The sequence below is a fragment of the Danio aesculapii genome, chromosome 12 (assembly GCF_903798145.1).
Source record: "Danio aesculapii chromosome 12, fDanAes4.1, whole genome shotgun sequence".
Lineage (NCBI taxonomy): Eukaryota > Metazoa > Chordata > Actinopteri > Cypriniformes > Danionidae > Danio > Danio aesculapii.
The window spans coordinates 19,524,801-19,539,999 of NC_079446.1; the positions used below are offsets into that span (position 1 = coordinate 19,524,801).

A 15,199-nucleotide genomic window follows, 5' to 3' on the forward strand; every position below is an offset into this window, starting at 1 on the left:
ACTAAACTCTGCACACACGCTTGAAGTGGTGAAATTATTACTGTCCACTGTTCTCTGTCATCCTAAGGCCACCAGGCAGCAGTGAGCCCGGGTGTGAGGTCTCTTTCATTGCTGCTTGCAGCTTTAATATATACATTTAAGTTTTTTATTGCAAATAGAGAGAATTCACAATAGCTGATGGAAAGAACTATAGCAACACATCCCTTTACATGATCTCCCATTAATATACAAACTAGTTACAGAAGTAACCGGCCCATTAGAAAAAAATCCTTAATGTTTAGCCCTGTATAAGTCTAAAATTTCATTCATAATGGTCTTAAGTCTTTAATTTGACCTGAAGAAACCTGCAGAAACCCTGCTTATGTGATTGTGTCTCTACAGAAATACCATTTGTGTTTTGAGATAACAGAATTTCAAGAGAGGGACAGAATTACCTCAGATTTTATTATAAAACGTTTTATTTAAATTCCAAATATAAATCCAATTGGGTCTGAAATGACACAAGGGTTAGTGATAGTTATATAATTTTAATGTTGGGATGAGCTCCACCTTAAAATAGCAACATATATAGGTTAAACAGCATTTTTTACAGTGCTCCCTTCTGTTTTGTTTCTGTGAGTGTTCTCATTGTCCAGTCCTGTGGGGGGTATTAAAAGTGGGCAAGCACTATCTGGAGTACATGGACCCACTGGTGAACGGGCTATTGTAATATTCAGCTTTGCTCTTCCTTATTCCCACTTCATTTTTATTCATGTGAAAGAATTCCATCAAGTTTGAGAAAAAAGATCAAATGCCACTTGATTAAAATGAACTGAATGTTCTCCTCCAAATGCCAGTCTCCACACTGACATTGAGAAATGTTAGCATAGTAACGGAGGCTAGTCTTCGTGGCTTTGATGGCTGAGGCTGTTTCTGCTCTGCTAAATCAGCCCTCACAGCCAAACAGACGTTGCATCCCAAACATTTCCCAGGAGAGCTCAGCAGCTGCACACTCTTAACAGTATACACGTTTAAGGTGATGTTTTCAGGCAGCTGGAGCCTCGGCGGTTTGGAATGTGATGGATTGTGCAGAAAAGGATTTGTTGTGATCCATCACTCATGTGAACGGTAGAGGGGCTCATTAGGACGAGGGATAATGAAGGAACACCTGCAGCCCGCGGTCCCTGTGTTTGAATAAATCCACACGCTCATGCACACTCCAGCTAGCAAACAATACACCCATTGTGTCTGACTAGACAAAATATTGTCATCTAGGTAAGCTATCATTAATTCCATAGCTTAAATGTCCTCTTGAAATATGGTACATGGTAATAATCTCTGTGATTTTATTAATTTTTTTTTTTCTTTGAACATTATAGTATAGAGCAAAAACAAGTCATTAGTGTTTAGTAATTACAACACACAGTAGATGATGTCTGGAAAGTCCAGGTTGGAGGAATTGGGGCAACTAGCCGATGACTGTAACATAATGATCATCAGTAAGATTGAATCAGAGAGCGTCCAAATGAACCGAACCTGAGCTGTCATATTGTGCTCGTCTTTGTCTCTTCTGTCGTTATCACACTTTGTAATGGTTTTATTTATGCCAGAGATGTCAAAGCAGCCCTGGTGTTGATCATTAAGCAAGCTAATTACATTTCGAGATGTAACATACAAAATAAAATGAAAGTGCATTACTTTTTTCATGTAGAAAGAAAAACATCAGTGTGTGCACATCTAGGAAAATTTGAAAGGCAGGCGCTTGATCAAGCCAAACAATAGAAAAAGTCAAAACATCGGCACACTGCCACTTTAGCTATCAAAAGTCCATAACATCAACCATGAGAAAAGTTAAGTAACAGTAACAGAATTATTATCAGTAATTATAAAATATTATCAGAATTATAAACAGCAAGTAGAATTATTGGCATATGCTTGTAAATTCATACAAATTTTACATTAAACCAGTCACCCATCATGGTAACTGCTATGCCAAGTTTTTATTATTATTATTATTATTATTATTATTATATTAATATTAAAACAATTTATTTAATAGAATGTATGATTTCAGAAATATTATGTTTTGATTAAGATATTTATAGTTGGATCAGGGGAGGCCAAGTCGGAGCACTCACTCTGATCCCCCAGGCTCTGTGTTGGTTAGGGAAATTCCAAATTAAACCAAAACAAATGGTTACAATTGCTTTAAGATTGGGAATAAAAATTCAGAACATTGCAAAATGCAGAACCTAGGAATTAAAAAAAAAAAAGATATTTGTTTTTGTTACTATTGTTATTTTTTTATTGTTTTAATTATTTAACTATTAATTTAAATGAATTTATGATTTTAGGAATATTATGTTTTGAGGATATTTTTAATAATGATAATAATAATAATAATAATAATACAATATAATAATAATAATAATAATAATAATAATAATAAACTTTTCCCAGTCTTGGGTTGCAGCTGGAAGGGCATCCGTTGCATAAAACATATGCTGAATAATTGGGCAATTCATTCCACTTTCACGACCTCTGATGAATAAAGGGAATAAGCCGAAAAGAAAATGAATGAATAAATAATAATAAACTATTTATTTAATTGAATTTATGATTTTAGTAGTAGTTTTTTTTGTTTTGTTATTGTTGTCATAATTTTGACTTAATTTAATTGCTGTTATTATTATTTTTATTATTAAATATTCATTCTAATATAAATATTGCTTAAAGAATCAAAATGAGAAAAAAGTATGGTGTCTGACACTATTATGATGTGAGTTTGAATTCAAAAAAGGACATGATTAAAGGCGGTATGTTTTTTTTTTATTTAACTAATTTATATAAACTTACATAAATACTTATTTCAGACATACTTATTTAAACAAATTTAAATAAACTCAATTTTGTTAATGTGAGCCATAAACATAAGCAATATTATTGCCATGAGCTAGAAGAGTTACTATTTATTTATCTAAATAAATAAATACATGTTGCATGAATGTTATTTGTGTGCACTGTCCAGGTATTACAGCACATCCTGAACCCAGCGTTCCTGTACAGCTTTGAGAAAGGAGAAGGCGAGCAGCTTCTAGGACCACCCAATCCAGAGGGTGACAACCCTGAAAGCATCACCAGTGTCTTCATCACTAAGGTAAGCTTCTCCAGCAGCCCCTGTCCAGCTTCACTGGCAGCACTGTCACTCTCTCTTTATCGAGCTACAAGTTCACGGAGGATGACCTCTGGCTGTTATTTCACTGGCTGAAATGTCAAGGCCACACTAAAGGTCATAGTGTTTGTTTTTCAAGCAAACCCAATGAGACAGAGGTGAAGGATTAATAGCCTTCATTTATTTCACGCTTAAATTGATTGTTTCTCCCCTGCCGGTAATCATAGCAAAGAGCAAACCAATCAGTCTGTTAGTTCCATGGGGTGTGCTTTCAAAATCTCTATTGGGAGAGGATCCTGTTGAAGTCAAAATTTTGGATTAACTGATCTTGATCATGGTTGATTCCAGTTGCCAATTTATTTATTAAGCAAGCAATTTGGATGATTCAAATACCAGTTTATTTATTAATCTACGCTTATTTTAATACGTCAGTCTCAGCTATACAGTAGGAAAAAAATGGGAAATATACTAACAAGTAAATAGGATAATACAGTCAGACCAGGAGCTAAAATATACACCATAGAATAGAAGATCAGGAGAAATTATTCATGTAATGCCAAAAACGTGTTCTTAGCTGCCAAAAGTCATTGGATTTTGATGTATGTTGTAGGTGAGTTAATCAAGTGGAAATTGCATACATACTTGAGTCGACCACATTTTAAAGGAGGGTACCTGAGAAGATGACCACAATAAAAGTATACATTCCTTTGCCAGATAAACCAAGGTTAAAAACAAATGCTTGTAGTGGCAGTCCAACACATTCTCTACTCCACCATATAACAAATAAAATTCCAGAGAAAAACGAATATTTATTTTAAAGTGTCCTTGTAGACAGCGCTGTATTTTCTTCCAAAAAGAGATGATTTTGTCACAATACCAGAATCGAAGGAATGTTTCTTTGCATTTTTTTTTACAGTTAAAAAGATCAGAGGATTTTCTGTAAATCTATTTCAAACGTAAGGGTGTAAGATAAACTCTGTTAATGAATTTATAATAGAGTTCATGAACACGAGTACATTTAGAAAACAAATTGTTACATATTTCAGACCAATCTGTATTTTTAATTTCGTGACCTAAATCTTTTTCTCACATACTCTTCAAATTCTCACATGAAGAAGTACATGAGATAGACAGAGCTTTGTATATTTTGGATATTAGTCCCTTGGAAAAACTGTTTGTTACAATTTACTCTATGACAATTTGCTCTAAGTTCAAATCTCAGTTCACCCTTATCGGACAACGATTTAATCAAATGACGCAGCTGAAGGTATTTTAAAAAATTAGGCATGTACAGATACCATTTTGCAACCGGTTCAATCTCAATAACAAAATTTTGAGTATCGATCGATACAGATCTGATACTTTGCCATTTTTCTTTTTGTTTTGTTTTTTCTAAGCATAAAACTGTTTCTATAGCTCTGGTGCTAAACTCAAATAATATATTTTCTGTAGTAAAATTAACAGACCCATAGGCCTACTGTATATGACGAACGACACAATTTAACTAAAAACATGATGCTTGCTGTAAACTAGGCTACATTATTTGAGCATTTGTTATGACATTGATCTGTTGTGGTCCAGCTTATGTTTATTTTTTTAATATTAGGATTTTTCCTTGAAATCTGCAATAGGCTACCACTATTGACCATAATAGTTGGTAAAATAACCAGACTTTTAGCAAAGGCTGATAATTTTCCTGCAGGTTTGACGCAGCCTAAACTAAATTGTCTGAGGCCAGTTTTACTTAATAATCCCTTTCCAAATCTTGCCATGAGTGAGGCAGGGAAAGTTCAAAACAAGGTCCGCTTAAATGCTTCATGCCAAAACACAAACTGGTCTGTTAAATAAAATGTTGATATTAATGAAATTAGAGTGAAATATTCAGTTTCAGAGTAGTTTGTATTAGGCTAAATAATTTTTCTGTTAATGACAATCCATATTGCGCTCGTTGGTTTCACTTTTATTAATTTATTCAACTACTTTGACCAGAATGAGCCAAGTTTTACAAACTATTTGCAGCACTGAAAGTATTCCCCTCGGAAGAATAAACCACTTGAATATTCATCTTTACTTCACATTAAACTCTAGAAAGGCTTCAGAACATTTAGGATATAGTAGGCATACATAACAACTTTCTAACACCTTATAATAGGCTACCTTCATGGCTTAGTTGGCTTATAAACACAGAATATAGCGCATGCACAAGATCAGATTTGGATCAGTACCAGCTGGCCGATACCCGATCCAACAAAAATATGCAGTATCGAACTGATATCCGATCTAAGTATCAGGATCGGTGCATCCTTTAAAAAAATGTATTGTGGTATTTTATATTGGTTTGAAATTTCATTTATTTATTTTAGGAAATTCAATTTGATCATATCTTTTCAAAATGTAGTGTGAAAAGATTGTTTTGACTTATATTGTGAAATAACAGCATTTCCCTTGATAGTGGTATAAACAAATATAAACCAATCAGCTGCACTGGTATTTAACATGCATTATTACATATAATACAATATGTATATAATAAGAGATAATCTTAAAAGAAAAATAGATGCTATTAATAAAACCTCCCACACCAGTTCAGTATTTAAGAAAACTCCAGTTTTCACGGGTCAGACTTGGTGAGCTTCCTCTGGTGAGTTTTAAATTTTTCAAAACTGCACTTTCTGAAACATATAAAAATCTATGTGTTCGCCAAAACGAGCTATAATGAAAGCTACCTAAACACAAGTCTAATCCATATCATCTGTTTATTTCATGCTGGAAACTTCACTGAATCATGGAAGTATAAAATAAGCATAGATCAATATTTGCTGAAATTAGTGCTGAATATCTCATGTTGGTACATCTGTGCTCTGTCTCTGGTAACATTCAGTTTATACATTTGTGCTATAGAATCATTGCATTGAAGTTTGTATGCAAGTTGCATGTATCGGTCCTATTAAAAGAAGCCAACCAGTTGCTGATTGCTTGTCAAAACCAGTCAAATTTAGACTTCTGGCCAGCCAATCAGCACAATTCTAGTTTAGATAAACTTTTGAATCTGCTGTATGTCATGATGCATAAATGCATAATATTTTGTAACACATTGTTCTTGTAGGTCCTTGACCCCGAGAAGCAGGCAGACCTGGCAGACTCATTGCGGATCTACCTGCTTCAGTTCTCCACCCTGCTGGTGGAGCACGCACCTCATCACATTCACGACAATAACAAAAGCAGAAACAGCAAGCTGAGACGTCTTATGACCTTCGCATGGCCTTGCCTGCTGCCAAAAACCTGCGTGGATCCTGCCTGCAAGTACAGCGGACACCTCTTGCTGGCTCACATTATCGCCAAATTCGCCATTCACAAGAAAATAGTGTTACAGGTAAATCTGCAAAAGATGTACAATTTTAGTGACTTTAATGGTTAGTGAAAATCTACTTAAAATAACATATACCAAAATAGCAAGAAAAACACTAAGATTTCATTGTTTGATGTGGAGATTTAAAACAAAATCAAATCTAGATTTTATTATATTTATTATAACCTCCAGCTAAGTCATTCCCAAAAAGTACATTTTAAACTATTGTAGGTACAAGGAAATCACAATACGTGACCTGATCCAGCAAAATGAGTCACAGTGACCCAAATTTCAAAATTGAGATTTTGGTATCAATGGAAAGAGGAGACTCAACGCTTTAAAATGATATCCTATTGATATTTTGAATATAATATGAATTTGGATTATATGAATATACTTATATTATAAATACTTGAATATACAGTTGAAGTCAGAATTATTAGCCCCCCTGTTTATTTTTTTCCCCCAATTTCTGTTTAACGGAGAGATTTTTTTCAACACATTTCTAAACATAATAGTTTTAATAACTCATTTCTAATAACTGATTTATTTTATCTTTGCCATGATGACAATAAATAATATTTGACTAGATATTCTTCAAGACACTTCTATACAGCTTAATGTGACATTTAAAGGCTTAACTAGGTTAATAAGGTTAACTAGGCAGGTTAGGGTAATTAGGCAAGTTATTGAATAATGATGGTTTGTTCTGTAGACAATCAAAAAAAAAATGCTTAGAGCTAATAATTTTGACCTTAAAATGTTTAAAAAAAATTAAAGCTGCTTTTATTCTAGCCGAAATAAAACAAATAAGACCTCCTCTAGAAGAAAAAAATATTATCAGACATACTGTGAAAATTTCCCTGCTCTGTTGAACATCATTTGGGGCTAATAATTCGGACTTCAACTGTATTATATTATATATGCTTATACTTGAATTATATGAATATACTTAAAATTGATTGAAGTGATTTTTTTCTTAATTTGATTAAATTTGCTTAAAATAGAATGATGCGACTTGCCAAAATGGGTCACATATTGCACTGTAAAAAAGGCTGGGTTCTATATAATTCATCTTGTCTCTGCACAAATCGATTAAGTTAACCTAATTGTTTTTGTAAATTTAAGTGGATTGAACTTCAAATAATTAAGTTGCCCCCCTCCTCACCCCCCCCCCCCCCCCCACCAAAAAAATCTCAAGAATTGTGTTGATTCAGATTATTTTAACAAGTAGTTTGAACAACCAGCAATATATTAAATAAATAAGGTCTGGCAGTTAAAATATATTTCTAATTTCCTTAATTTTTCAATGGATAAAAGAGTAAATTTAAGCTTTTGCTCCTCAAAAACGTTGACTTGTAAAATCGCATCGGTCGTCTACTGGGGTGAAGTTCTGCTCAACTTCAGTCTGTCTGTCTGTACTGCACAGGTTTTTCACAGTCTGCTGAAAGCTCACACTATGGAAGCACGTGCCATTGTTCGACAAGCCATGGCTATTCTCACGCCTGCAGTACCTGCTCGAATGGAGGATGGTCATCAGATGCTCACACACTGGACCCGCAAGATCATTGTGGAGGAGGGCCACACAGTTCCTCAGCTCGTGCATATACTTCACCTCATCGTACAGCATTTTAGGGTATGTTACCTCTCTTAACTATGGCTAAAGATGTTTCTTATCATAACGTCTCTCATACTAGAACCAATACATGTCGTGCTATATTTGATTTCTAATTATATGACTGTATGGCTGGAAGATATAGCTTGTAATGGCTTAATAAGTTCAGATTATTGCTCTAAAATATTGAGGGTGAAATTTAGTTTGTTTAAATTTATTCATTTAGCTTTTTATAAAAAAGAAGCAGCAACATATAGACACTATAAGTCTAAGATAATTTACTAGTTATTTATTTATTTATTTATTTATTTATTTATTTGATTATTTATTTATTAGATTTTTTATTAGATTTTATTTATTTATTAGATTTTTTGTATTAGATTTTTTATTTATTTATTTGAATTTTTTATTATTTATTTATTTATTTATTTATTTATTTGTTTATTTATGTATTTGTTTATTTATGTATTGTTTTTTTATTGTTTTTTTATTTATTTATTTCATTGTTTATTTATTTATTATATATTGGAGTCATTGTGATCAATTTTTTGTTGGAAAGTGTCTGGTGCAAATATAGAGGAAAGAGTAAATGGTATGTACTACAAGATGGTTTGTTAAGCGCAATCACCTGTGTGAAGCACACTCAGGATTGCACAATGTTTTTACAGGAACATGGAGTGTTTATTTAAAAACAAAATTGTCTGGTGCAAATGGAGAGGAATGAGTGTGTCAGTGTTGCACAAAATTGATGTAATTGTGTGATATTCTGTTTAGTTTTTTGCAAGTTGCACTTGTCTCTGCTTTCAGGTGTATTATCCAGTGAGACATCACCTTGTTCAGCACATGATCAGTGCTATGCAGAGACTGGGTTTCACCCCTAGTGTCACTATTGAGCAGAGAAAATTAGCCGTGGATCTGGCTGAGGTGGTAATCAAATGGGAGCTCCAGAGAATCAAAGACCAACAGGTTGGTCACCAGAAAATACAATAAAAATTTTTGTGTTTTGGTTCAGCAAAAAAATGTATTATGGTCTAGATTCCAGAGGATTGCTGGATATAAATATTTCACAAAGCTGTCTTTTTTTTTACAGCCGGAATCGGAGGCTGATCCAGGAAGTGTGGGCGAGGGCACTAGCGGAGCCTCTGCTGCTATGAAGAGAGGAATGTCTGTCGACTCGGCACAAGATGTGAAGAGATTTCGCACTGCCGCTGGTGCTGTCGGCACGGTAAGGAAACTTTAAACCACTCGCCACAGCCCAAGTGTGACTGCTGTAATCAGTCTCTCACACTCTGTGGCCTGATGGACTGTGCCATGTTTGAGTACATCAGTTGTTTTCTGTTTTTGTGTGCAGGTTTTCGGCCGCAGTCAGTCAATGCCCGGCACTGAGGCTCTACTTACTAAACCTGTGGAGAAACAGCACACAGATACTGTGGTTAACTTCCTCATCCGCATCGCCTGCCAGGTAATTATCGCCACCTGCTTTAGTGAGTCTTAATGAAGGATCCATCCATTTTTACACCTGCTTTGTGTTTGCAGGTGAACGATAGTACTAATGTAGCAGGATCACCTGGTGAGCTGCTGTCCCGTCGCTGTGTGAACCTAATGAAGACTGCCCTCAGACCTGACATGTGGCCCGGTTCTGAACTGAAACTACAGTGGTTCGACAAACTCCTCATGACTGTGGTGAGCAAAGGCAACATGCCCATTCAGATTTAAAACTGAATTTTAAATGCACCTTAGAAAAAAGAAAATATGTGTTTTGATTTTTATAGTGCTGGCCTAAATTGTTAGAAAACAAGACTTTCACCAGCTAAAAAATGTTTTTGGGTATTTTATTTCTCTTTTGGAATAGGTATGTCTGATGGAAAAATCAGTTTTCAACATTTTACCATTAATTGTAATAATCCAGTGACATATTTGACAATAGCAAGTTCTCCACACTTGAAAGATCCACACTTAAAGCCACGGTCATCTTGGACTTTTTGCCCTATAGACTTCCATGCGAATTCGGCAGACCGGAAACACAAGTTTGTGCAACAAGTTTTGCAATTCGCTGCATTGAAAAGTTCAGACTTGGTGAACCCTGGCCTGTGAAATCACATCGTGTGGGTGCGTGAGACCAATCCCAGATCAAAACACGACCTCTCTGTACAGAAATGTAAAAAATGGACCAATTGTTCGCTCTCTTTAATATATTAAATATAATATCCTTTTCGCAGCGTTGTTTGAAATAATTTTGCATGCTCAAACTCTCAAGTGTGACCATGGCATTAGATCTCACTATCTTTCCACATGGGAAGCTATGAAAAAACTGAAAATACTGAGACCGACTCAGGGTCCATTTAAAAATGTGAACTCTCAGCTCTCAGGGAGGGTTTTCATAAAGTGTCTTCTCCACCATGTTGCTGTCAGATAAAACCATTGTCATGCCAACTGGAATGGAAAAATGCATTCTATGTAAATGGCCCATAAATGCAGAAGAACTGTGGCCATGTTTTGGGCATGTTGTTATTATCATTATTTAAATACATCGGATATTTTCTAATTGTATTTTTCCTACTGACACACTACAGCAAAATCTAAAAATATCTGTCTTAACCTTTTTAGCTGGTGAAAAATACTTGTGTTTTAGTTATTTTGGCCCTCACTGTACATTCTGTCTCTTCTCTTCTGATGTTATGAAAAGTTGATTCAGGTGTGTTTGATTAGGGAGAGGTTGAAAATGTGTACTGTTGGTGTGCCTTCAGGAACAGGGTTGGGAAACACTGTTATACGCAATGCTGTGTAATGAGGAAAAGAAAGGATTCTATATTTACTATCCAGACATATTGTACAGCAGACATTTTTTTTCTGTAGCGTTCAGTCAATGTAGTTTCCTGCTGCATTGTAACCTCCAATATATCATTCTGATTTTATTCTCAAGCCTTTCCTCCATTCACAATAGTTTAAAACTGGGCTTTTAACCATTTTGCAATAGTTACCCAAGATGATGAGAGTTTCTGTGGGTGAATTAAAAAAATTATCAATTAAGCACCCTCGGTGTAATCTGTGTCTCATAAGCAGCTACAGAGAACAACCACTGGTTCACAAAATGTTGTTAAATACAGGGATAATAATTTTTTTTTTTTTGATTTCCAGTTTCAGTTAAAAATTGATGTGCATCTAAAAAATATGTGCAAGACTGAATCGATGAATCAAGGACTTACAGGCATACTATTCTTTATATTCCAGAAGAACAACTGTAAATTTTCGAAATCTAAGTATTATTACTGTTAATCTTACAAGAAGGGAAATAAAAGGTTTTACATAAGGGAAATCTTTCAAGATCAGATCAAGTTTTGAGTGTCACTGATCAGCAATTATTGACAACATAAGAGCTAGACCACACTGGCAGTTTATGCTAAACTTTTTATACAGCCTTTTAACTTCAAGTTTATTTGTATAGCGCTTTTCAAATTAATTAAGGTTTTAAAGCAGCTCTACAAAAAATGCACATTATTGCATTACCATCATAATTAGAAAAGTTTAAGAGCCCCAATTATGCGTTTTTGAAAATTACCTTCCATGCAGTGTGTAATACAGCTCTAAGTGAAGTGAAATATCCAGCTAAGACTTAAATCTGAAAGTGCACCGTGTTTAAAGAGCCCCTATTATACATTAAAAAGGGTCATACTTTGGTTTTAAGGGTCTACAACAATAGGCCGATATGCATGCAAGGTCATAAAACACTTTCATTGTCTTATAATATGCATTTAACCTGATCCTTGACCACTGCATGTGTGTAAGAACAGCTGACGGTGGCCGTAGCAACAACAAACGGCAGTAGATCATGAGCTCAAAAGTGCATTTAAATCCGTAAACGAAGCAGCACGCGTCGTGTTTTCAGCGTAGCTTTAGACATGATTTGAGAATATAAAGAGTTAACCAGATTCAGTACAAGTGGTTACAAGGAACAAAACAAAATTAAATACATAATTTTCTAGCTAGAAAAAACAAGGAGGCAGCCGTTTACTTACACTTGTGAAATGGAGGAAGAAACTGATCCATGAGCTGTGTACTGATAAAGATCCTGCTGAGCTCTGTCAAAGTCCCACACATCAATAGTCTTTTCTGATCCTTCCTTCAACAATGGTCCGAACAATCTCCCGTTGTAAGCGTGTAGATTGCAGAAGCATGTGTCAGAAAAATGACGAGAGCAGCACAGGCTGGGCTATAATGCTGAGGTATTTTTGCAAAAATACTCTTCACAGTTTCATCTTTGGGTAGAGAAAACAACACTAACTTTCCCTCACACTTCCGGTAATATCCAGCTGAGCACAGTGTCTTCGTGACTTGATTCAACCTGGATCTGCTACAGTATTTGTCTTCTTCTTATTCTTTGCTACTGTGTTAGTGAGCGGGACCACATGTTTAATTTATCCTGGGTGACTCCTCTATAAAAGAGTCGACTCATAGTGGTTCAAATGAATTGTGGGGTTAACGAATCTTTAGCCATGTCGGCGTGACGTCTATACGAAACTCAATCCCCACCCATTTGTTGCACGCACAGACACGGGAAAATTGAACCCCCCCGGCCCCGCCCACAAACACTGTAGAAAGAAAAAGAAGACAAACACTGTAGCAGATCCTGGTTGAATCATGTCACGAAGACACTGTGCTCTAAAGTGTGAGGGAAAGTTAGTGTTATTTTCCCTACCCAAAGAAGAGGCTATGAAGAGTCAGTGGTTGAAGTTTATTTTTGCAAAAATACCTCAGCATTAAAGCATTATACCAGTCGTTTTTCTGACGAGTGCTTCAGCAATCTACATGCTTCTAACAGGGCATTTGTCGGCCATTAAGACCGAAAAGACTATTGATGCATGGGACTTTGTCGGAGCTTGACAGAAACTTTACAGTACACAGTTCATGGATTAGTTGCTCCATTTCATAAGTGTAAGTAACTTAAGTGTGATTAAAATGGTTGCTGCCTTGTTTTCTCTATTACTTGTAATCACTTCACATGACTTGTACTGTATCTGATTAACTCTTTATATTCTCATATCGCATCTAAAACCACGCTGAAAACGTTTTGTTTACGGATTTAAATGCGTTTGTGAGCTCGTGATCCTCTGCCGTTTGTCGTTGCTATGGCCACCATCAGCTGTTTCAAAATAAGGTTTCAAAATAGTTCAGCTTTTGCCACTGTGTGGATTAATACTAAATGTGTGTCATGGTTAAGAATAGAGCAATATGCTGGTGTTTAACTGCACTGCTTTAATGCATTCCTGCATTGGGCTCACACATACACTCTGCACTCTGGCTACTTCAATATTGTTCATAAGCTGTGGTGGGCATTTCTCTCTGTCTCACGCTGAACGCAGTCGACCAACCACAACAGACTGGGTCATCGGACCAATCAGCGCAGATTAGCATCGTGCTAAGGATGGGTTTGGGAACAAATGAATCGCTGAACGAATCATGTGGGAGTCGCTGAGATAATTGGGTAAAAATAAATGCTTGTATGACAATGGAAGTGTTTTTTAACCTTGTATGCAAATCAGACTGTTGTTGAAGACCCCCAAAACCAAAATATGACCTTTTTTAATGCATTTTTTTTTTAGTACAATGGAAGATTTCTCCTCTTCTTAAGTTTTATTGTGCTAATGCCATACTAATATTCCTGTCATCTGAATATCTGCATCAAAAGCCATTAGTTAAAATCAAAATGTTTATCACGCCGAGTTGTTGTCTGGGTATGAACGGGCCTTGAAGTCGTCATCCATACGCTTTTCATCTAACATCCTTCTTCATTATTTCTAGTGCAGTTCCAAGCAGTTTTGATGCGAGCCAAATCAATATCCTCAATCTTATGAATGATTTTTCTTTCTTGGGAGTTCACTGGTGTGACTAACTCAGATGTCAGAGAGAGAACGGCTCTCAGTTAGTCAGCGTCAGCCACCTGCACCGTTATTACAGTAACCTCCCATTGCTCTCTCACTTCCTCTCTCACTCCACCTGTTATCAAGCAATGGACTTCCTGTCATTCGGGCACACCACTTTATCGATTCTTTTCAGGGCCCAGACAGTTATGCGGCTCCCTATGCTCATGTAGGCCTGTGATTGAAATGCTCTGATATGGTGGAGAGAATTGTACTTTCTACAGCATTTTTTTACTCATCCCTGCATCTCTGGGAAGTTCCTGCTTATTAGTTTTTATCGCAGGGTTTTCACTGTGACATGAGTCATAGTAATCATGGTTAACAATTTTCTACAGGCAAGAACCGAATGCTAGTTTAGAGCTAGTGCTATTATTTGAAACTGAATCATCTGGCGAGTTTTCTAAAAAAACAGTTTGCCTTTTCATGGGCTAGAGAGCCACTGTAGTGTCAGGTCTGATGTCACTGACTAACTGTCATCTTTAGTGCAAACATGCAAGCCCCAAATACAAATCATTTTTGTGTTGCTATTGCAAGGTGTTCACTGAGTCTTAAAATAAAAAAAATAAAAAAAATCAGTTTAAAGAGATTTAGAGACCTTAAAAAGTATTAAAAACTTAAATGTTATTTTTTTATTGAATTTTCATTAGTTTGTTTTTATTTCGTTTTGACTTTTTCAACTTAAGTTAGTTTTAATTAGTTTTTAGAGGTAGATTTACTAGTTTTTATTAGTTTCTATATTTTAAAATTGCGTAGTTTTTTTTTTTTTTTTTTTTTTTTTTTTTGTAAATGAGTATAATTGTTAGGTGCAAGATTCAAAATCATCAGAATAAATATTGTATAACAAAAACCCAACCAAAGATAAATTTTTTGAAACATGAAGTGCTGTACGGGTCAAACACCTGACAGCGCGAAGTAAACAGATTTATTCCCAAAAGGCTTACAGTAAGATTATGTATCAAATACATTTACAAAGACGAAAACGAAGGACGTTTTTGCTATAATTTTAGTTAGTTTCAGTTAGTTTTGTATTTACACAATACAATTTCAGTTAGTTCTTGTTTTTTTTTTTTTTTTAATTCTGTTTTTATTTTTTATTTCAATTAACGAAAATTTTTAATTTAAGTTTAGATTTTTTAGTTGGTTTTCGTGAACGAAAATAACCTTGT

At 35.2% G+C, this 15,199-nt stretch overlaps 1 protein-coding gene across 2 annotated transcripts in view; it reads left to right on the plus strand.

Annotated features, from left to right (window-relative positions):
* Positions 1-15,199, plus strand: part of trrap (transformation/transcription domain-associated protein) — a 185,343-nt gene that overhangs the window by 67,791 nt on the left and 102,353 nt on the right. For both annotated transcript variants that reach the window (XM_056469966.1, XM_056469967.1), the window contains exons 37-43: positions 3,008-3,136; positions 6,258-6,524; positions 7,930-8,136; positions 8,923-9,081; positions 9,206-9,340; positions 9,467-9,577; positions 9,652-9,798. In XM_056469966.1, the coding sequence (XP_056325941.1) occupies positions 3,008-3,136; positions 6,258-6,524; positions 7,930-8,136; positions 8,923-9,081; positions 9,206-9,340; positions 9,467-9,577; positions 9,652-9,798 (1,155 nt within the window). The remainder of the gene's footprint in view (positions 1-3,007; positions 3,137-6,257; positions 6,525-7,929; positions 8,137-8,922; positions 9,082-9,205; positions 9,341-9,466; positions 9,578-9,651; positions 9,799-15,199) is intronic.